Here is a 22,486-nt window from a genome sequence, read left to right on the forward strand (position 1 = left end):
CCCTGGAGCCATGGCCCCCTGGGCCCCCCATTCCATCTTCGTCTGAGTTCTTCCTTCACCGCCCGGGGTGCCCCACGCTGGCCTGAGCAGAGGAGGTACCTGCAGCTTCTCGATGGGGCGGGTGACGTTGTACATGTCGATGGTGTTGATGATGATGGCAGGAGTGGTGAGGAAGAAGAAGAAGAAGAAGAGGAAAGTGTTGATCGCGATGAAGCGGGCCCACCAATGGAAGTGGCGGATGGACAGGTGCTTCCTGGGGAGGGATGGGGCACAGAGGTGCAGTTAGGGCCCCAGGTCCCAGCCCTTAGACACAGCCCAAGTGTTGTTTCCTGCATCCAGCTGTGGACCCAGGCTGCCCTGATCTAACTCAGCCCCTCAGACATAGACCTGCATGCGACTGGCCCTGGATCTTTCCCTCGATCACACCATTTGTAAAAGCTCTGAATGTATCGCATAGGTGAGCCAAAAAATAAAAACAAAAATAAATAGACAAGTTCTTTCTGCAGGAAAAACCTTTCTCCCAAGAGCTGGTACCTTTCACACTTTTGGTGGGGCGGGCTTGAGGGTGCTCAGGAGAGGACAAGGGAGGCCCAGTGGGGGCCGATTCCTTTCCCTGTTCTGTTACCCATTGCCTTCTGTAGTCTCAGAGGAGCTCAAAGGAGAGGGGACAGAGGGGGCTTACCAAATAATGTCTTTGGGGTGTGGGGCAAAGGAAACCCTCCAGCGGTAGGATTTGACGATGGTGCTCACCGAGGACTGGCGGGGGGACACACCACACTGGATGTACCTGTAATCCTCCAGGATGCTATAGAGACGGGGGAAGGAGAGAGAAGTCTGGAGTGAGGATGATGGGCTTGGGGGGTGTCTCATGTCAGGGTTCCACAGGTGGGGGCTCACACACTTCCTGGGGCCTCGTGAAGCCTTGGATATGTCTCCCAGGACCTTAGAGGTGGGCAGTTCCTGAGGTCTAGTTGCTGGAGGAAAGGGATGTTAGAGGGGGGACCACCCAGGAAGGGAGGGGACCACATGGTTCTCAGTTAATGCCTTGGCCCCTTAACAGCACTGACAACACAAGACACGCTCTTTCTCAGAGCTTGACAGGGGAGGCACTGATTGCACTCTCACCTAAATCAGTATCTACCAATCGTGGAGTTCTGTCTGTGTGCCCAACGCTGTGCCGGTTGGTGACCAACATAATCCCAACGGCACAGACTGCTAAAGTGAGGTGCCTGAAGATACACCAGGACCCCCATCTTCGGTCTTCCCATTCACACTTCTGCTGTAATTAACCTCACATCCTCTCTACTGAGTGACGCTGTCTCAGAAAATAAGCAGTTTTGTGTTGTGTAGGTATAGTGTTTTATAGAACACGCACGCTAATTAGAGGCTTCTTAAGCCTCTGGGAGGTGGACAGGGAAGATATAAGCAACCAAATTTGACAGAGAAGAAATCTGAGTGTAAGTGATTTGCAAAATTGCACACAGTTATTTGTGACTAAATTCCAGGTGATCCCATTGTTTCTTTGTTGGGCTGGGTAGGTGAGGACAGTGTTGTGCATGACCAGGTCCCTCAGGGGGAGGTGGTACCCCACGGTCCTCAAGAGACTGATTCTGGGGCTCTCGTCTATTTGATCCAGTCCTAAGGACTTAAGGATCCTTCCAGAACATTCCAGAGTGGACCTAATCCACTCCCTATCAAGATGGGGCTGCCAGAGGCTGGGCAGAGAGAGAGGAGGCTGTGAGGCTATGAGTGAGGGGAGGCCTGCAGCAGGAGAGAAGTGGCAAGCTGAGCTTCTCTACTCTGACTCTGTCACTTGTGAGGAGAGGAGTGACGAGTGATGAGGGAGAAAATGGATATCATTCTTGTCGTAGAAGAGGAACTGAGAGTCCAAAGGCTAGTCTGACCACCCCCATGCTGAAGCAAGGACATATGGGAGTGAGGGGTTCAGGGCCTGGTGTCTCGAGACAAGCTGAGCTGGCACCTGGGGGAAATGGGTATGGCCATGCGCTGGCAAGCCAGGTGGCACTGGGGGGGGGGGTCAGGATATTGCAAACTGGAGGGAGGCTCTCTCCTTCCCTTGGCTGAGATGGGGTGAAGGAGGGTGGCTTGAGAGACACAGAGGCCCACTCCTCGGGCGGGGCTGGGCTCAGTGTAGCCCTGGCACTCACTGCGACGTCATCCTGGTGTCCTGGAAGGTAACGAAGATCAGGTCCAGACGTTTCAGCCGAACGCGGTTGAACTCGGCGTTGAACTCGTCGGTCAGCTGCTCCTCCAGCTCACTGTAGTATTGCTCTGCATCTACCTGGGGTGGGATGGGGCCCTCAGGGCTGGAGGGGCAGAGCTCCAGGAGGGCCTGGCCAGACATGGGCCCTCTCTGCACTCAGCACCCCGGGGGCAGTGGGTCTGAGGCCTCAGGTCCATCCCCAGCTCCTTTTGACACCCGGCTCAGGACCCCAGGTGGGTTCTAAGCACCCAACTCTAGAACAGGAAGAGGCTATGACTCTAAAACTAACTCCCTGCTCCTAGATCTGGGGATAGTGAGGCACAGCTGGGGTTAGGACTGCTTTTGGACATCGGTGGACCCTAGAGGAGTGAAAGGGTGTGTTTGCGGCATTTCCAGGAAAGGGGGATGATTCTCTCTCTGGACTAGAGCTCAGTGCTACCTTGAGGCAGGTGTTCGAGTCTTGAGGCTGCCTTCTAGCCACAGTGGGTGGGTGATAAGATGAAGCCCACTGCCTTCCACTGTTCCTGTCATATCTCTTTGAAAGCCCAAGGCCTGGCCAGCTACAGCAGCCTACTGTTTTCTCTCTGGTCCTCCCACCCAAGACTGGAAGTGGGCCACAGCAAGCCTCCCTGGATCGCTCCTCTACATTCTCAGTAGGGAGGCAGGATTGGTGGGAAGGGATCAAGGAAGGTGATGCAGCACCAGAGCAGACCGGATGGGGCCTGGGGCCTGAGTGGGCAGGCAAGAGGCACTACCTGAGCCGTGGATGGAGCCCGGAGACCCAGTGCTTCAGTCCCTCCTCTGTTGTGTCCCTGGAAACCTGTGCCACTTACCTCTTTGAAGCAGGTCCAGCACTTGCAAAAGCATACGCGCGAGCAGGGGTGGACCTTAATCATCACCTTCCCTTGTTTCTTGGCCTTGGCTGTGTAGTAGAGTCGGCCCCGCATCGCATGGCGCCTGTCAGTCCGCAGGTATGGGGGGCGGGGGGATCTTGTAGTCAGGGGCCAGCAGAGCCACATCCTCCCGTCCTACCCCCACCCCAGATCAGACAGGCCCCGCTGCAGCCTCACCTCTGATCGTCCAAGTCAATCAGGGTCCTGACATCATAGCAGAAGTGGACTCTGGTCACTACGCACCCTGGATAGGCCTCGCTGCAGCCACAAACATGGATGCTGAGCCAGCTGTGGGGCTGGGGATGTGCCACCCTACCCTGTGCCCAGAGCTACAGTCCACAGGGCTGGGTGGCTCAGCTGCCTGTGGTTCCTGGTTCTTGGGTGGAGAATCCAGCTCTTGCTCCTAAAGCCAAACTTCAGGGTTGATCCCTGGTAATCTGAGATTTGCTATATCCTTCCCAGATGACCCAGAACAGGGCCAAGGGGCAGAGCTGGGCATGGCTGCTCATGGAGAAGTCATTAGCTCCTGGGGCTGGGAACTTGGGTCATGGAAGACATTTCAAGATGACCTGCTTTAGGTGACTGCGGCCCAGGAGCTCCTCGGGCTCGTAGTTGGAGCCATGAGGGAAAAGGAAACTAGCTCTCCCCTGATGCCGATGCCATGCAGGGAACCCCAGGCTTTAGAAGCCCTGCTATGGCTCTAGGGCTCCCCCATTCTGAAAGGCTGATCTTTAGCCCAGTCCAGGGAGAGCCACCACCTGGGGTATCTCTCACCGCACCCTCCTGGGCCGACTCACTACCCACATAAGAATCCAGGCAGGGTTCCTGGCAGGAGGCAATCCATGCTCATTCCACCCAAACCACTTACTGGAAATGCTTTATGATGATTTCTGGGTCTTGGATATCTTTGGGGACATAGGTGATCATCAGTGTCCTTGTGACCTAGGTGGGGAGGGTAAATGAAGTAAGACTGTGCTCACACGGGACTCCTGGATGTCTGGGTCTTTGGAGGGGCCTGGCAGCATCTGGGGCAGGTCTTCTACTAGCCACACCTGGCAGGTGGAAGCATTCGGGGTAATCTTTGAGGGGTATGTAGATTTGGGTTCTGAACTGAGGCAAAGTCAACCAGTTCATTAGGATGGGTGGCCTCAAAGGAGCTGATTCCACTCCACTGAACCTTCAAAAGGCTGAGGACATGAGCCAGGGATGTTCCTCTTCACTGGTTCTCTTCCCCCAACCAAAGCCAGACAGCTCTCATGCCCCTTCCCTTGTGGGGCCTGCTCACAACCCCTGGGCACTCGTCTCACACCCCAAAGACGCCTGAGCTCTTCAAACACAGGGTCTCTGCCTGAGTCCCTTTACTGACCTTGGGAGCATGCCCAGCCCATGTGCAGAACAAGGAGTGGAGAAGAGTTAAAGCCCCCAGGCACAGCCTTCAGCCAGTGATGGAAAGGGAGTTGGTGGGAAAATGCCCCTGACTGCTCCCCACTAGCTTCAGAAACTCCAGGGCACACACTCTACTCCAATTCTCAGATCTCCCCATGGGATTAGGTGCCAGCTCCCACAGTGGTGAATTGCCCCTTACTGCCCCCTTATATCAGAGGTCTTCTCTCCCAGCCCCACTGCCCCACCCCCCCAGGTCCAGTGGTCCTTCCTGGGATCACCACTCAAATAAACCAATGCTACTCAAATCCTGTGTCAGGGCCTGCTTGGGAGATGGGGTGAAGGTAACCCAAACCAAGACAGTGGGGAGACACAGGGGCAGGACATGCGGTCTCTGACCCCAGGAAGATTCAGGAAGGCCAAGGAGCTTGGGTGTGGCTGAAGTGGACAAGGCAGGTGAAAATATTTACCCAATGGTTCAGCAGGGGGCACTGGCCACTTAGGATGCAGGACCCTGCGCGTCCAGGGGTTTCTTAACTTTTGAGTTTTTGGATGGTGAGTAGGTTCAGGGGTCCTTGGAGAGCGGACTGTCAGGGGTGCAGGGGTAGGAGACACCTAGGAGCAGCTATTTACCAACCAGTCTGGAAGTGATTCAGTGTTTTCACAATTGGGACGGCTGCGCAGGGGTGCCAGGTGCTGATTCACAGGGCCGAGGGGAGACTCCTCCCCATAGGTGTGCAGAATGCGCCCAGCTGGGAAGCCTCTGAGGGAAGCTAGGAGCGGAAAGGTCCAGCTGGGGGGGGGGGGGGACTGTAGCTGGGAGAGAGCAGTCCTGGTAGCTCTTTTCACTTACCTTAGAGCTCCTCTTGGGCACAAACCCTAAGCAGTGATGAGCCATGAAGAAGAAGTTGATGATGAAGTACAGGAGGGCAAAGAAGCTATGCAGCCACAGCAGCTTACTCCTGCCAGAAGCAAGACACCGGAGGGTGAGATGCCCTCTCCCACCCACACAGTCTCCCCCGGATCCCCTCCCCCACCCACACAGTCTCCCCCGGACCCCCTCTCCCACCCACACAGGCTCCCCCGGACCCCCTCTTCCACCCACACAGTCTCCCCCGGACCCCCTCTCCCACCCACACAGTCTCCCCCGGACCCCCTCTCCCACCCACAGTCTCCCCCGGATCCTCTCTCCCACCCACACAGTCTCCCCCGGATCCCCTCTCCCACCCACACAGTCTCCCCCGGACCCCTCTCCCACCCACAGTCTCCCCCGGACCCCCTCTCCCACCCACACAGTCTCCCCCGGATACCCTCTCCCACCCACACAGTCTCCCCCGGACCCCCTCTCCCACCCACACAGTCTCCCCCGGACCCCCTCTCCCACCCACACAGTCTCCCCCGGATACCCTCTCCCACCCACACAGTCTCCCCCGGATCCCCTCTTCCACCCACACAGTCTCCCCCGGATCCCCTCTTCCACCCACAGTCTCCCCCGGATCCCCTCTCCCACCCACAGTCTCCCCCGGATCCCCTCTCCCACCCACACAGTCTCCCCCGGACCCCCTCTCCCACCCACACAGTCTCCCCCGGATCCTCTCTCCCACCCACACAGTCTCCCTTGGACCCCCTCTTCCACCCACGCAGTCTCCCCCGGACCCCCTCTCCCACCCACGCAGTCTCCCCCGGACCCTCTCTCCCACCCACGCAGTCTCCCCCGGACCCTCTCTCCCACCCACGCAGTCTCCCCCGGACCCCCTCTCCCACCCACGCAGTCTCCCCCGGACCCCCTCTCCCACCCACGCAGTCTCCCCCGGACCCCCTCTCCCACCCACGCAGTCTCCCCCGGACCCCCTCTCCCACCCACGCAGTCTCCCCCGGATACCCTCTTCCACCCACGCAGTCTCCCCCGGACACCCTCTTCCACCCGCGCAGTCTCCCCCGGATACCCTCTTCCACCCGCGCAGTCTCCCCCGGATACCCTCTTCCACCCACGCAGTCTCCCCCGGATACCCTCTTCCACGCACACAGTCTCCCCCGGATCCCCTCTTCCACGCACACAGTCTCCCCTGGATCCTCTCTCCCACCCACGCAGTCTCCCCCGGATACCCTCTTCCACCCACACAGTCTCCCCTGGATCCTCTCTTCCACCCACACAGTCTCCCCCGGATACCCTCTTCCACGCACACAGTCTCCCCTGGATCCTCTCTTCCACCCACGCTGTCTCCCCAGGCCCCCCCTCTGGTGCTTCCAGACACTAGCCACCTTGGACGGGATGGCAGTGGTGAGACAGGGGTGTACCGCTCTGGCTAATGAAGGCTGTTTATTGAGTGTTTACTATATGCCAGACCCAGGGTGGACTAGATGCTTTATACACACATTCTCACTAGACTCTCGCACCATGTGACTGTCTTCATGTTACCAGCGGGACACGGGGGTGAGGGTGGTAGGTGATCTGCCTAAGGTGGCTCCTAGCCAAGGCAGAAGCACTTAGACTCCTCACTCTAAGTGCCTGCATCTCAGACCCCCCCAGTTTCTGGACCTCTGAAATGAGGGACTCTGGGGTTACATGCAAGCCTGGAGGAAGGAGGACTCAGCAGATTTGAGACACCTCCCCTCGGGCAGGAAGAGTGGTGGCACTGGGGCTTTGGGCTCACGCGATGCTGTCCCCAGGCATCTGGCCAGGGTGACTGTTCAGAAACAGGGCCACCTTATTTGGAGTGGTTTGAGGATAGAAAGGCTGCCTTGCTTCAAAACACCTCCTCACGCTTGTGTCCCAGTCCCTGACATTTCCTCTAACATTCCCATCTGGCTGGACACCTCGATCTTCCATTTCCTCAGAGGGGGCAAGGTTACGCGTTCTCTAAGGGACAGTCCAGCTCTCTGCCAATATGGACTTAGGGATGTTGAAGGCTCTTTGCTGCCTTAATAAAATTGTTAGGAAGGTGTAAGTGCCTCACACCAGTGGCCGCTTGGGGAGACGCCGGTAAGCACCCCAGGAGGAGTGGGCTGAAAGGGAGGTGAGAGGACACCAGGGCCCCATTCTGCTGACTGGGGAGTTCATGGAGTGAAAGAGTGCAGCGGGGGAGGGGGAGGGGAAGGGGGAGGGGAGGTGGGGCAGGAGTGTGTGAACCCCACTCACGCCTGCTAGAACTGATGCTTCCACTTTCTCAGGAAGTTGGCCAGACACCTAGTAGGTCTATTTTCTCAGCATGGACCAGCAGGGCTCCACCGGGCTCAGTACAAATCAATTTGGCCACACATTGGTTTGACTGATGTTAAAATCCATGGTTCCTGGGCCGTGAGGGCTGGAGTGGGCTTAGAGATCATGTCCAACAGTGTTTCCCCCACCATAGACTAGGAATGAAGTTCAGAAAGGCAGGTGCACTGCCCCAGACCCAGGGCCAGCTAATGGCAGAAGTGGGGCATGGGCCCAGGTTCCTCCATCCCTCCACTGTGGGAATCAGGTCTATGCTTCACTCAATTACCTGGCCCTGTTTTGTGGGCAGAGAAGCAATACCTTAAACCTCTGCTCGCTATGGGGTCTTTGCCTATTGGGAACTGGACATACTAAGCAAATAGGGCCATCTTTCTAAGTCTTCAGGGGTGGCTGTTTTGGGTAGCTCCACCCATTACAGGGAACACTGAGGCACCAAGAGTTCTGCCCGACCAAGAGAACACAAGTTCTGGCATCTCACTTAGGGCCTGGGTTCCCAAGGAAACCAGGTCTTTCTTATCAGCAAAGTGGTGCCCACGCCATGGACCCACACGTTGGACCTTCTCTCCCCACCAAAGCCCCCAGCCAGTAGAATGGGAAGAAAGAAGATCAGGTACCTACTCTGTGGAGACATTGACAATGGTGGTCCGACCAAAGTGACTATTCCAGTCTGAAAGAGAAGAAAGTTGCTGACCTCAAGCCTGGCTCCCTGATTGCTGTGGGTGCCGGAATTCAAGGTTCTTGAATGGTGCCTAGGGTCTAGAGATGCTAGCCTACAACCTGCTCTTCCTTCTGGTTCCCCAGAGCTTGTCCCCAACTTCCAACCAACACAGCAGAGGCCTCTTCTCCTCCCTGGGTCTGCTGATTGGGGCTCCTCAGCCGTGAAGCAAGACCCAGCCTTGGTGTGGCATCCCCAGTGCATAACTGACACCTGGTTAATGCTTGTTGAAGGAACCTGAAGTCCCTCCATGAGTGCAATGATGAAATTAGCAACACCGTTACCACTGGCAACAGTTACAAGAACCTGGAACTCCAGAAAATGTGACGGCTCCCTCATTGGGACAGAGTCAATCCTTCAGGCTAAGTGTATTTGTGGGTCTAGACAGCTCCAGGTTTTGTGAAATGTGTCTGGAAATCCTGCGTTATACTGTTACTGCCAACACACTAGCTTAGGCTGAGACTCTGGAAAGAAGGGATGAGGAGCTGCTTGCTCTGGCGGTGGTATTCTGTGGCCCGGACACTGTGTTGAGTTCCCTGAGGTCTACCTCTGGCCTGAGGAGAAAAGAGGTCGAAACCTGAGCGATCAGGGGAAAGCCGGCTGCCACTTGGCATTGACGGTGCTATTCTAGATGGCCTGGCCGTACAGCCTTCGCACAGCTCTGTCCACCTTCTATTTCTAAGTGAAACACTGGCTGTTATTCGCTCGGCACCCGCTACATGGAGCACTGTGCCAGGCGCTCAGTGTGTATTATCTCTCAATCCCCGTGACAGCCAAGGAAACTGAGGCCTGGGAGATTGGTTTACCAAATATAAAACGAAATAATTTGCTAGATTGAGCAAAGATATTTTCTGGGAAGTTGATGTGGATCAAAGTTGGAGAATCAAGATTTTTCTGTCTTTGCAGCCCAAGCCCTCACCCACAATGTTACTTTGTCAAAAGGACTTACCCTGCTCTAACAAGTGTGGGAAGACGCCGTATGAGACAAATTCTGCACTTACGATCTGTGTCCCTCCGAGTGGGTACAGGAAGAAATCAGGTTCAGGGACTTTACATGTCATAAAAGGACCTCCAGGAACACCTGGCCAGGTGTGCTATGGGGTGAGGTCATGGATAAACATTCACTTCTAGACTGAATTACTACTAGGTGTCTGCTAGGTGCCAGGTCCTAGGTAAAACTTGTGACAAAGGAGGTGGTATCTCCGGTCTCCAAGTGAGAAAATTGAAGCACAGACTGCTGGGTCACATAACTAATTATGAGAAGTAGAATTAAAATGTAGATTTCTAGACTTCCAGGGCCCAGTTCTATCCCGTCTGCCAGGATGACCCTCAGGTCCAGTGGCCTAGGCCCAGCAGCCGCTGAGCTCTGCCTACCCAGCACGTTCCCAGAGTAGTTGATGGGCAGGATGATGCCCAGGGAGGGGATGCAGATGATGATCACAAAGACGATGAGGTGATACTGGAACGTGATATAGATTCGGGCATCGTCTCCACATTTGCTGATCAGATCTGCGTTCCTGGAAGAGACACAGACAAGGACATTCCTCAGGAGCCAGTGTGGCCACAGCTTAAGTTGGGGGTGGAGGGAGGGAGGTGCCCACACGCATGGGTACATACATTGGCACAGCCACTCTGGGTAACAGTGGGCATTTCCTAGGAAAGGAAGAGAAGATTAGCACCTTAACCCCAGGTTGGAATTTTTTTCAGAAATATCGCCCTTCTCACCTGGTCGACATGGCTCAGTGGTTGAGCGTCGACTTATGAACCAGGAGATCACGATTCGATTCCCAGTCAGGACACCTGTCCAGGGGGGCTTGACACCCAGTCGGGGGCGTACAGGAAGCAGCCGATCAATGACTCTCTCATCATTGATGTTTCTCTCTCTCTCCCTCTCCTTTCCTCTCTTTGAAATCAATAAAAACATTTAAAAATAAATTAAAAATAAACACTTTTTTTAAAAGGAAATATTGCCCTTCTTTTTAAAGCCTCTGTTATGTCTGAAATGTATTTCACTGAATTTCACAGGCATATCAAAGATAGAGGCTATGTTACACTTAATACAGAGGTACTCTGGAAACTAAGCATTCATTTGGTCTTTTCTCGCATCTTCAAGCATTTTGAGTGCTTGCTATGGTGCAGGCAACGGACAAACCACTAGTCACATCAAGATCCAGCCTACTTTTAAAAACTTGTTTCTTTTAATTCTTTAAATTAAAAAGGAACACTTAAAATCACAATGAGATATCACTGCATGCTGCCAGATTGGCCAAAGTTATAAAGCCAGACATCAAGCGTTGGGAAGGGTATGAGGCACTGGGAGTGCTCCCACGCTTATGGGTACATACATTGGCACAGCCACTCTGGGTAACAGTGGGCATTTCCTATGGATACTGAATATATGCCCACCCTATGACCTAGCAATTCCATTCCTAGGTTTATATCCAACAGAAATACACGCACCTGTGCATCAAGAGGCATGTTTAAGAATTTCATAGATGCATTATTTGTAATAGCCCCAAACTGGAAAAACCTAAGTGTCTATTAAAGGTGGAATGGGCATAAGAATTATGAGATATATATGCATATATGTGAGATATATATGTAGTGATATATGTAGTGATATATGGCTATATAGAGATATAGGTATAGATATACATACACATAGATAGATATAGATATATCACATTATATAGATAGAAAACAAAATGCTATAGAGAGATAAAAATGAATGACCATAGCTGAACCTCATAAAGACAATGTTGAGTGAAGGATGCCAGGCACAAACAATATATACCATATGATTTTATAGACAAAGTTCAAAAATAGGCAATATTGAACTATAGAGTTAGAAGTCAGGATGCTGGTTACCTTGGAGAGGAGGAGGTGATAGGTGATTGGGAAGGAGCAGGAGAGGACTTCTGGGATGTTGGGAATGTCCTGATTCCTGATCAGGATGGTGGTGGCACAGGGTTTGCTCTGTGATAATTGAGCTGGACATTGATCTTTTGTGCACTTTCTTGTGTGCGTGTTATACTTCAATAAAAAATGTACAAGCAACACCAGCTTATTATAGAAACGTTGCAAAATACAAAAGAGAAGAAAATCGTTCTCCTACAGTCTCATCCGACCGAAGACAATGACTATGGAGCATTTGGGTTAATTTCCTCTAGTTTCTTATGCTGGTTTAACTTACTCACTGGAGTATAAACAGCACTTGATGTATTGCTCTTTTGCTTAGCATTTAATCTTAAGCCTTTTCTGACCATCTGACATGTCTGTCTGAATATTTTCGTGGCTGCACAAGGATAATGGTGGCAGTGGCCTCTGTTTATGGAGCACTGGCTCACGTCCAGCACCAGGCTGGCCTTCCCACCCCACTGGTAGACGTACTGTAGCTGACTCCCCCTTGCCCCCTGGGTCAGGCCTGTGGGTTGTATGTAACTTCCAACATCCAGTCCAGGATTCAGATTTATTTTTAAACAATACTACAAATTGCGTATCTTCAAGGCTTTCGATATCCCCATTTAGGGAATTATTTAGAGCTCTCGATTTTTTAAACTGCAAGCAGTTAAAATACTTCCTGCCCTGGACTTGAGACTTCAATCCTAAGGATGAGAACTGGTGAGAAGGCTGTAAGCTGGGGAGGGACGACAGGGGTGTCCTGCTGCTGGCTTGGGGGCTGCCATCTGGTCACTTGGCAGAAACAGTGTTTCTGAGGTGAGGTGAGGTCCAAGGGGGCCTCCCATTGCGAGGAGGGACAGAGGGCTGGACGGGATCGAGTACCCAAGACTTTCCTTCCAGGGCTGGCAATTCCTGCTTCCCCCAGGGCCCTGTCCTCCAGCTCCACCAGAAGCCCAGCTTATACTCAGCAGCTTATTTTACAGTTTCCAGAGGAGCCTGGATTTTTTTAGTCTGTCTATATTCCTCTACTCAATTCTTTCCTCTTCCCACCACTCTTTAAGGTGCCACCGCCCTGACGCTCCAGCCATCACCTTCTCCTACTCACAATTAATTCTCACCTCTGCTCAAACCCCTGCCCCTTCTCTCCCTCTTTCTGGCGACTTGCTGTATCTGGTGTTCTTCTCTCTCATCTTTAAATTAACATCCACCTCTCTCAACACCCACCCACACCTCTTCCCTTAAACTACAACCAGGTTCAAGTGCTCGTTTGTGTCTCTCAAATCAAATAAGCAGCTCCTCAAGCATCCACTCTCTCACCTGTTGCCCCTCAAGTTCCATCCAACATCTTTACTTCCCTCCTCCCAGCCACCTCTTGAAAAAAAGTGACTTTCCTTCTCTGCCTGTACTTGGAAAGCTCCACATCCTGGAACTGCCCTCCCAAGAGAGACCAAATCGTCCAAGCCAATGTCCTCCCCTCAGCTCCCATTCCACTCAGCCTCCTAGCGTCAGGGGCTGCTGGCCACCCTCGCTGGAGCCTCCAGGCGCTTGCCTGCTTCAGAGGGCACATGCCCTGGAGGTGCCACCCCTTCCTCCCACCCCAACTACGCTCTCCCTTGGGCCTCTTTTGATCTTGTTCCCTTGGGTGAGCCATCTGCTCCCATGACTTCAACTACAACCTCTGTGCACCCACATAAATCTCTAGCTCTGACCTTTCTCCTAAGCTTTAATCCTGTTTTTTAATAGCTTGCTGGTCAACTCACATGCTTGCCCTGGCCATATCTGGTTATTTCTCCAACTCATCATATCTCATCACCTTCTAACTAGTGACATTACTATTCTCCCCAGAAACCAGGCCTCGATTTCTCCCTTTCTTAGCCAGGTGGTGGAAGCTAGGTGGAAACCACGGTCCATTGATTGCACCCCATGATGTCTCTCCCCTATGCCTCCTCCCCACTTTTTCCCTGGTCGCCACCTCCTTTCACCTGGACCCTGGAAAAGGAAAAGCCCCCTTAGCTGCTCACCTTACCTTTGGACTTTCCCAGCTGCCACTCGCCACCCCACCCCCATACTCCTACCTATAAACAGATGCCATCCTGAGTTTCCTGCTCAAAAACAGTAATTGGCTCTCTACTGCCTCTAGATCAAAGCCTGAGATTCTCAGTATGGTAGTCAAGGTCCCACCCTATCCTTTCAGCCCAAACTTTGCGCCCCTCTCTTGCCACGTACCCTTGCCTCTAGCCACATCAGAATGACCATTTCTGGAGAGTCCCTGCCCATCTCTGCCCTAAACCTTTGCTCCCACAGTTCTTTATTTGTGATGGGCCCCTCACAGCACAGTGGTTGAAATTCTTCCCATCCTTCAAGGTCAAGCTCAACACTATGCTTCTCCTGACCCTCCTAGTTGGAATTAATTTCCTGCTCTCCTAAATGCCCTTTGCATGGTTATAACCTCCTCATTATGAATTATCTGTCCTGAGTCTTGTTAACCCTTTGCTTCTCCAACTAGACTGATGGATTTTATGCACTGGGACTCTGCCCTCCTTGTTCTTGCTCAGTAAATGTATTAAGCTGCCTTCTAGACGCTGCTCTCAAAGAGAGCAGGATGCACAGTGCGGAGCCCAGCCCTCCTCCCTTCCTGGATACTGTGTTCCTGATGGAGGGGCCTTTGGGTGGGGTGGGGGCAGGGAGAAGAGGAATCTCACACAGACACACACGTCCATACACACTGACTTCCTACTGACTTCCAGGACCAGGTGTGCACACACAAACAGCTGTACACACAGATTTGCACCAATGCAGTGACCTGCATCCTTTATTTCATACTCACATGCACTCCCTACAGGTACCTACTACAAGAAGCTTTATGTTTTGCATGTATGTTCCTCCCTCCCAACACAGACACTTTCTCCCCTGCCTTGTGTGTATCCATTAACGTGTCAGTAGACAGCAGAGAAAATCCAGAAAGTTAGCCTCAAACTAACCCTTTCCTCCCAGACCTAAGGATGTGGTTGGCACAGGCAGGCCCATTCACCCAGGTTTCCCTCCCTCTTTCCCATGCAAAGGGATGCCTAATTTGCCATTACATCTCTGCCCTTCATTCATGAATTTGTAAACCCAGGAACTGAGAGCCAGCCCATGCAGTCTCCCAGGGTAAACAAGCTCCAAATGTTCATATGCATTGTTGGTTATTTTTAAAATGCAAAAATAGTAAATGCTTGTCAAAAAGAAAATTCCCTGAAGCTGCTGACAGGGATTGCCTCCATTTGTGAAGAGGGGCATGAGAAACTGGAGGTGGGCGTGTATGTTTCTCTTAATCAAATGTATTTCTGTGAGCTTGTGCGTGTTTTAAAAATTAACAAAGCAAAACTAGACAAGGTACCAGGAAATAAAAGTCTCCCTCCTGTTCCCCCCACATGTGGTTAAGCTTCCCAAATCACACACAAATTAGTCACATCACTTTCCGGGGACTCTGATAAATCAAGACTGAAGGCCAAGGTCATGTGGGGCTCCCCATCAGCAGGGTTGGGGCTCAAACACCAGAGGCCACTGGTCCTAAGCTCGGCTTGGATTCCCAAGGCCTAGTCAGGTTGCTCTGTGCTCCCACAGGGTCCCAGGCCCTTCAGCAGCTCTGGGGAAAGAGAGGTGCCCTGGTGTGGCTCATAGGGTTGGGGGTTTGGGACAATGTGTGAATGCTTCCAGCAAAGCACCTGAATGGTGGGTGTGGAGGCACATGAAAAAGAAGTCCTATGCGTCTCTGCAAAGAAGCAAATTAGCAGGCCCAGTCAGACCCCCCGGGGGCGGTGAGGCTGCACCCTAAGGCAGGCATCACTAGGCAGGAAAGTATCCTGGAGGAGTGGTTTGAAGGGCAGGCAGGGCAGGATGGATGGGGGATATTTAGGGAGAGCCCAGGAGTGTACAGGGCTCTGAGGTGGAGGCAGAGCTGTGTGCACATGTGCATGTGTGTGTGCATGTATACACACATGAAGTGGGCCATAGAGCTCTGGCAAGTATCTGCTTGACTGAAGTGTTTGGCTGGTATGGGGGAATCAGGATAAAACAGGTCACTTGGGGTCTGTCTCCTTAACAAATGGGGTCTGGCACTAACGAGATCCCAAAGTTGAGGAGGGCGAGGGGCTATCCCTCTGCCATCGGGCGCCGAGGTTAAGAGGAAGCCTACCCTTCTGCCCAGTGGTGGTTGTTTTTTGGTTTTCTTTTCCATTTTGACAGATATGATGAATGATGGTCACAGAAATAAAGCAAATAGCAGACAGGAAGGGTTTCTATTTCCTGGTGTGGAGCTCATGAAAGCATTTTTATAAGCACATGAAAGTAGTCCTTCCTTGAGGGCTGGGGTGGAGATAAATGGGCTGTGGGCCATGTCCAGTTCCCATGTCACCAACTAACCCCAGAGAGCATCCTCTGCCTGAGCCGGCTGTGCTAGGCAGTGGGGAGTGGGCAGTGGGGACCCAGAACTCAGGCCCAGGCCCAGTCATGCAGGGTAGGAGGCTCTGCCCAACCCCTCCCCCAAATAAGGCCACTCTGCTGTGGCAAGCCCAGAAAGCTCAGGCACTTACTTCATGGTGATGGTGTTGAAGAACCAGGAATAGAAGCCCTGGAGGAGAAAGGAGAGGAAGCGTGAGAAAATCCGGGCCTGGGCCGGCCCCACCCGGCTCTGGGAACCCGGGCAGCCAGTGCGTCATCCCAGGCGGTGAGGCAGCGTCCAGATGGGCCCTCCTTCCCCGGCAGGAGACATCAAGAAAGGGCCTGAGCCCTGGAAGGAAGCTGATCCGGTCTGGTCTCAGTGGTGACTGCTGAGGGAGATGTCTCCCCGTTAGTGAGCTGACATTCCTGCCGCCTGGCATCCTGTTATAGGAAATGAGGGCTTGGGCTAGAGGCAGAGAAGGGGCTCTTTCTGGGGTGGGTGTCAGTTGCTTTCCATCTGTCCCTCATTGCTTCCTTCTGGGAAATGTCCATGTCCCTCCCCCATGCATGTAGGTGGGTTGTCCATCAAATTGGGGTTGTCCATTATGTAGGCAGCTGCCACCAATGGTGAGGTGACCAACAGGAGCATGACCCAAGTAGGGCCAATCGGAATTCTCCTAAGGGGATTGATATGGGTGTTGGGAGAGAGGGTCTCTCTCCTTCTGAGTTCCTGAACCTTGGGAAATACCATGAAGCCTGGGGTGGGCTGGTGCCCTCTTTGATGCCACATGCAGTATCTTGTCTGAGAAAAAAAGCCAGTTCAAAAGAGATATGATCAGAGAGGGCAACACTAGGCTTCCTGGATCTAGCTGTACCTGAAGCAGCTGCTTCTCCTGGACTTTCCCACTCCAGCCACACATTACCCTTTATTGTAACTAGTTTGAGCTGAGTTTCTTCTCTTGCCTCTGAGGGTTCTGTTGGTTATGCCTTTCTCTTGGGCTCTTGCTGTCTGGAGTTTCTGGGTGGTGGGAAAGGTGGCCTTGGCCTTGTGTGTGGGGGGGGAGTTGGGAGGGCCTAGAGAGGCATTCAGCTTGGGAAGGGTGTGCATGAGCGCGGGCTGGGGCCCATGGCTGGTACATGCTTCCTTCCGGGATCCCAGAGGGTTTAACAAAACCTCAGAAAAAGTTGCCATTCTTGATTGGCCCCATTTGGGTCATGAGCGCATCAGTGAACCAGGCAGGCACATTGGCTGACAGTCCCCTGGGACCACATGGATTGGGGAAGGGGTATGTCCCAAAAGGAGGCAACGAGGCATGCAAACAAGAAAAAAAGGAAGTTCTTTGCTACCTTTGGCATAAGGCCCACCTTCTAAGTCCCCCTCCCTTGTTGGGCTGATTGACACTGGGAATGTCCACTCGGGGTGGACATTGGGTGACCATGTCCCCAGTTACATCCTGGGGAACTAAAATAAGGTCAGATGCCCAGGAATGAGTCAGAGCAATGACGAGGAACCGCATGATGATGGCAGCAGCGATTGGGAAAGTCCCCAGGGAGGGGTGAATAGCGACAAGAGTTGGGCTGAGAGTCCCACCACCCCTCCCTCATGGAGAGTCTCTCTCCACAGCCCACCTCTGGGCAGACAGGGCTGTGACTTACTAAAGAGCAAGGAGGTTTGCTGACAGCCCCTAGTGTTTATGCACAGTGGAGGACACACCTTCCCCGGAGTCACTCCCACCCCTTCCAAGACAGGTGCACAGACGCATATCACTCAGGGCACACACATGTCCTGGAATTCACACAGGACAGGACCGTCGTGAAAGGGCAGGGATGTACCCATGAAAACCACATCAACACAGATGTGTAAATGAGCATGTATGGAACCCATCTCTCTCTCTCTCTCTCCCTCGCTCCCCCCCCCCCCACATACACAAACCCCTGCATATACATCGTAGCTCTGAAAGGCAGGACTCATTCAGAAACCTTAGCAGCTGAACAGTGGGCCTGAGAAGCCACCTCCCCTGTTCTCCTCACCCCTGCAGGAAATGGCCACAAGTTCCCAGGGGCCAGCTCAGCTGACAAGCCTGAGTGACAGCGGCCAATTCGTTGCACCTATCTTGGTGGCCCCATCCTCCACACTCTGCCACATGGGGTAATGAGAGCTGCCCTGACTGGCTCCAGCACTCTGGTGAGACCCGTTTGCTTCCCTCACCACTTAGCTCAGCTCAGACCCACCATCCTGGCTGGAGCTCTCTCCCTCCTTGCCAGATTTCTACTCTCTTCAGTTTGACTGCCCTTAGCTGCCATAATGATTTCTTTTCTTAATACCTTAAAATAAAATGATTTTTGTCATTGTACAAAAATTTTAAAACCAACCAAAGTGATGTTTCTAAAAGTAAACCCGAGAGCCACCTTGGAAGGTAGGTGTGACTGTCCTTGTTCTGGGGAGAAAGAACTTATCTGAGGCTCCCCAGTCTGACCAAGAGATCCTGGCAAATAAAGTGACCCAGTCTCTTGGAAGGATGACAACGGAAGGAATATCGTTCTACTCACTCGCTGGATCCAACAGATCCATGTCTGATCCTAATCACATGCCAGGCTGGACTGGGCACTGGGACAGCACTGAGCAGGACCGGAGCAGCACTGGCTCTCACTGGGGAAGCACATACACTGGGCTGATGGGTTGATGTATCATTATAGACTGCGTTAGGAGCGCTGAAGAAAAGGGATGCTTTTTTCATGAGCATATAACAAAAGATCTAGACCCAGATGGGGAGGGGAAGTGGTGCTTGAGCTGAAATCCGAACAAGGGTGGGTGTATTGGCTCAGAGAGAGGCCAGTGGGGAAGGTGGGGAAGGAAGAGCCAGGGAAGGAGGTGGCACTTTTGAGGAGCTAAAAGATGGCCATGGGCCAGGCGTGAAGGAGTTGGAAGGAGAAAGATAGACTGGGTAAGAGGCCAAATCTCAAGATCAAGGTGTCTGCAACTTATACCAAGAGCATTAAGAAGCCACTGAAGGGTTATGCAGGGGAATGGGTGCCCCATTCATGTGGATCACTGTGGGTGGGGTAGGGGGCAACTGTGGACCTAGAGATCAGTCAGAGCCCACTGTGGTCATCCAAGCAAGAGACGGACAGAGGCCTGGATGGGGGATGGCAGGAGAGGTGGAGAGAAACAAAACTGAGGTCAAAACAACACAATGTGGTCATGAACTGGTCATGCCAGGGGCCTAGAGCAAGGGAAGCAAATACACTGGTGGATGGTGGGAAGAGTCTGAGACCAGGAATCTTGGGAGGGAGATCATGGCATGTTTTGGACATATTAAATACTAAATGCCTTTACAGTATGTGTGTGGTGCTATTCTGAAGGCCACTGGATAAATGAGACAGGAGCCCAGAGGAAGGTTTAGCTGGAGATAGAAACATAGAAGGGATCAGCGTAGAGGTGACAGTTGAAGTCATGAGTGTGGATGACATTGCCTGGGAGAAGGAGAGGGTCTGGGAACAGCTGTGGAGAACTCCAGGTGGGTGTGTAGGGGAGGAACAGACAGGTAGAAGGAAAACCCAGGGAGGGTGGTGCCAAGAGAAGCAACTGAAAGTGCCTGTTCAAGAAGAAAAGGTGGTCTACAGGGCCAGCTGTTTCTGAGAGATGAAATGAGATGAGATGAGATGAGATGAGATGAGATGAGATGAGATGAGATGAGATGAGATGAGATGAGATGAGATGAGATGAGAACTGAGGAAAGTCAGCTGGGTCTCATGGCATGAGATCACTGATGATCTTGGGAGCTGTCTGGAAATATTAACCATATTTGGAATTATGGGGGTGGAAGCCACATTTGAGGGAGTTGAGGAGTAAATGGAGGTGAGAGAATAAAGACAGCAAGCGCAGCTGGTTGTTTCAGGGCCAAGAGAGACAGGCAGTTGGGGGGAGAATGGAAGTTTTCATGGCTCGCTCCCTCTCTGCATTTCAGTCCCACTCAAATGCCATCTTATGCCCCAAACCATCCCTGACCACCATCTGTGGTACCTCAGCTCTGTTCCATTGCTGTTGAGGGCCTTCCTTGGCCCTTTTTCCTTCACACACTTACCACTGTCCTATATGCCTGTCTGTGTCCGTCACCCAGGAAGAAAGTGCCAGGAGGCAGGACTAGGTTCATTTTATGCACTGCTCAGTGCCCAGCCCCCAAACCAGTGGCTGGCACATGGCAGGTGCTCCACAGCAACTGGCTGAATGAATAAACAAGCCCCTATAGAGGACTTGCATTCCACAGGAAAGAGAAGAAAACCAGGCTCTGTCAGCGGGTTGGGAGGCCCTGCCTGATATCTCGAATCTTCTATGTGAAGAAGGTAGTGAATCCTTGGCTCAGAGTCGGAGCTCGGGGCAGGACTGGGGCTGTGAGAAGGGTTGGAGATTTGGAAAGAGTAAAAACATTCATTTTTAAAGTCCCTTTAAAATATCAGAATTAGCTAATACTTCCTTGGCACCCTAGGAGATAAGTGCAGCTACTATGTCCATTTTTCTGACTGGGAAACTGAGGCTTGGCAAAGCTGAGGAATGTGTCCACAGTCATATTGCTAGAAGTGGTTGGGTCTGGCTGACTTCAAAGCCCTTAGTTATGAACATGTTCCTTCTTGCACACAGCAGGGCTGCTGTGGAGCCAGGACCCCCATCCCGCCTGGCCCGGGCCTGCCCAGCACGCACCTTGTCCCTGTGCTCCATCTCCAGGGAAATATCCGAGGGAGACGTCTTCTCACTCTGCTCCCCGTAGATCAGCGAGGTCAGGCTGTTGGCATGAAAAGTGGTGGGGAGGCAGAAAAGGACAGGAGAGGCCTCAGGTGCCCACCTCGCTTCTGCCCTGCTCCCTGGGCCGAGGGCTCCAGTTGCCTCCTGCCCAGTAGCAGACACACCTCAGCTCGCCCGCTGAGCACACAGCTTTGGGTACAAATGGTGATCACCCCTGTTGCCAGGTGCCCAACAAACACATCTTGGGAGTCACGGGATCCAAAAAGCCAGAGGTCTGAGAAAAAAGTAGCCTCGTGCCCAGAGATGGCTGCCTTCCAGGTCACCTTTGTGTAGGGAGGGCCAGAGCAGGGGAAGGGGTGGGTGATGAGGTGCCACCTGCCGCAGCTCGGGCACTGGGCAGAGCCGCGTCCCGGCTGAGCACCGTCTCTGAGGGAGCACGCGGCTGTCAGCATGACCCCGCCTCTCACCTGCCGTTGTTTATCAGCAGGCCCAGGCGCCCATAGTCCCACGCGGCTTTCCGGAGGAAGGAGTAAATCAGAATGATGAACTACGGGCCAGGAAAGGAGACACGGGGCAAGAGAGCTCGTGACGCCTTCCCCGGCTGGCCCCGCACTTCCCTGGAAGAGGCCCTGGCCCCGAGGTCCCCGGGGACTCCCCACTAGGTAGCCAGCTGACAGGGTGGGGGCCATGCCCTTTCAACTCTGCATCCCAGTGCCCAGCAGCTTATGGGCACAGAGTGGATGCTCAGGGTTTATTGAATGAAGGCACTGGGGGCATGTTTAGAACTATTGGCGAGACACCGCTTGGAAAATCAGCAAAGGGAGAGTGATGGGAGGCCCAAGCGCACTGGCCTGGGGCCTTTGGACAATGGTGCATGGAAAATGGCTGTTCTTTCAGCCCTCTCCCCTCAAGGCCCACCCACCTGGGGTCACCCTGGGTGAGATTATCATGCAGGGAGTCCCCACCACTGTGGCTGGTGTCCACTGACCAGTTGGGGCCCCTGTTGCATCGCCTGTGAAAGTCTGACTGTTGGGCCCAGCTGAGACCTGCTGATCTGCCCACTGCATGCCCAGGACTCACCAACCACAAGATGGTGTTGATGATCAGCACGGTGGGGATGCCCCCAAAGGGCTGCCCCTTCAGCACGGTGCTCCGAGACTGAAAGCAGTCAGTCACTGTCATGTTCCGTGCCTTTTCCATGATATCCAGGTATCCCGGTGAGGTAGCCATTCTGTGAGGCTCCCTGGTGAACACAGGGGTGTCCGGGTCAGACCTGAGGAATCTCTCACACTTTGCAAAACACAGGAGCCTGCCTAGGAGCTGGGGGGAGGTGTGTGAGTGCACATCAGGCCCAGGCCCAGTGCCCAGCACCAGCTGTAACTGGTAGAGGCAGGAGGAGTGCCCTGAGAGGGCACGCAGCCCCATCCTGTAAGAGCAGCTCCCTCAAACCCAGGGCCATGGTGGCAGAAGAGCCCAGTTCTCCAGGGAGCGTTTGCATTTTGTACCACTTGATCCCTTTACAAAAACTGTAAAATGCATATCTAAATGGTCTTCTTACTTCAACCTTTGTAAAGCTTTTTTGTATATAAATGAACAAACTTCACAAAGGTGAGTCAGGTCTGAGTGGAAATATGAGGTTAGGAGGATGGGGCCACTGCATTCACGGGACGCCCGTGTGGACAGGGCTCACTGGTCTTCGTCTCTAACATCCTACTATTCTCAGAACCAGTTCCCAGGAGAGGCAAATGATCCTACCTGGCACACAGCGGTGACTCAGTAAAGTCACCGTCTAATGTTAAACTTGAAGCAGAGAGATCAGCACCTGCCCAGGGACCTGAGCCAATCCAGTGAGCCTGAGCATTATGGGAAGACTCAATGGCAGGGTCCATGGTCACTGGAGCAGTGTTCTTCAGGCACGGGTAAGAGTAGAAAGCGTAGGTAAAATCTGGAAGTGACTGGTAGCTGCTTGGGCTTATCTGCAAAGTTGTCC

The 22,486-nt window shown here is 53.1% G+C and overlaps 1 protein-coding gene across 1 annotated transcript in view; it reads right to left on the reverse strand.

Moving 5' to 3' along the window:
• The window catches only part of TMEM63C (transmembrane protein 63C), a 34,287-nt gene extending 12,561 nt beyond the window's left edge, over window positions 1–21,726 (reverse strand). The window contains exons 1-13 of the mRNA XM_016220416.2: window positions 21,577–21,726; window positions 20,964–21,043; window positions 20,455–20,536; window positions 15,908–15,945; window positions 9,807–9,949; window positions 8,336–8,384; window positions 5,354–5,462; window positions 3,986–4,059; window positions 3,295–3,375; window positions 3,058–3,181; window positions 2,169–2,302; window positions 683–805; window positions 100–253 (exon numbers count right to left, since the gene is read on the reverse strand). Of these exons, the coding sequence (XP_016075902.2) occupies window positions 100–253; window positions 683–805; window positions 2,169–2,302; window positions 3,058–3,181; window positions 3,295–3,375; window positions 3,986–4,059; window positions 5,354–5,462; window positions 8,336–8,384; window positions 9,807–9,949; window positions 15,908–15,945; window positions 20,455–20,536; window positions 20,964–21,043; window positions 21,577–21,726 (1,341 nt within the window). The remainder of the gene's footprint in view (window positions 1–99; window positions 254–682; window positions 806–2,168; window positions 2,303–3,057; window positions 3,182–3,294; window positions 3,376–3,985; window positions 4,060–5,353; window positions 5,463–8,335; window positions 8,385–9,806; window positions 9,950–15,907; window positions 15,946–20,454; window positions 20,537–20,963; window positions 21,044–21,576) is intronic.
• Window positions 21,727–22,486: the final 760 nt, after the last annotated feature.

The sequence above is a fragment of the Miniopterus natalensis genome, chromosome 1 (genome assembly GCF_054644295.1).
Source record: "Miniopterus natalensis isolate mMinNat1 chromosome 1, mMinNat1.hap1, whole genome shotgun sequence".
Classification (NCBI taxonomy): Eukaryota; Metazoa; Chordata; class Mammalia; order Chiroptera; family Miniopteridae; genus Miniopterus; species Miniopterus natalensis.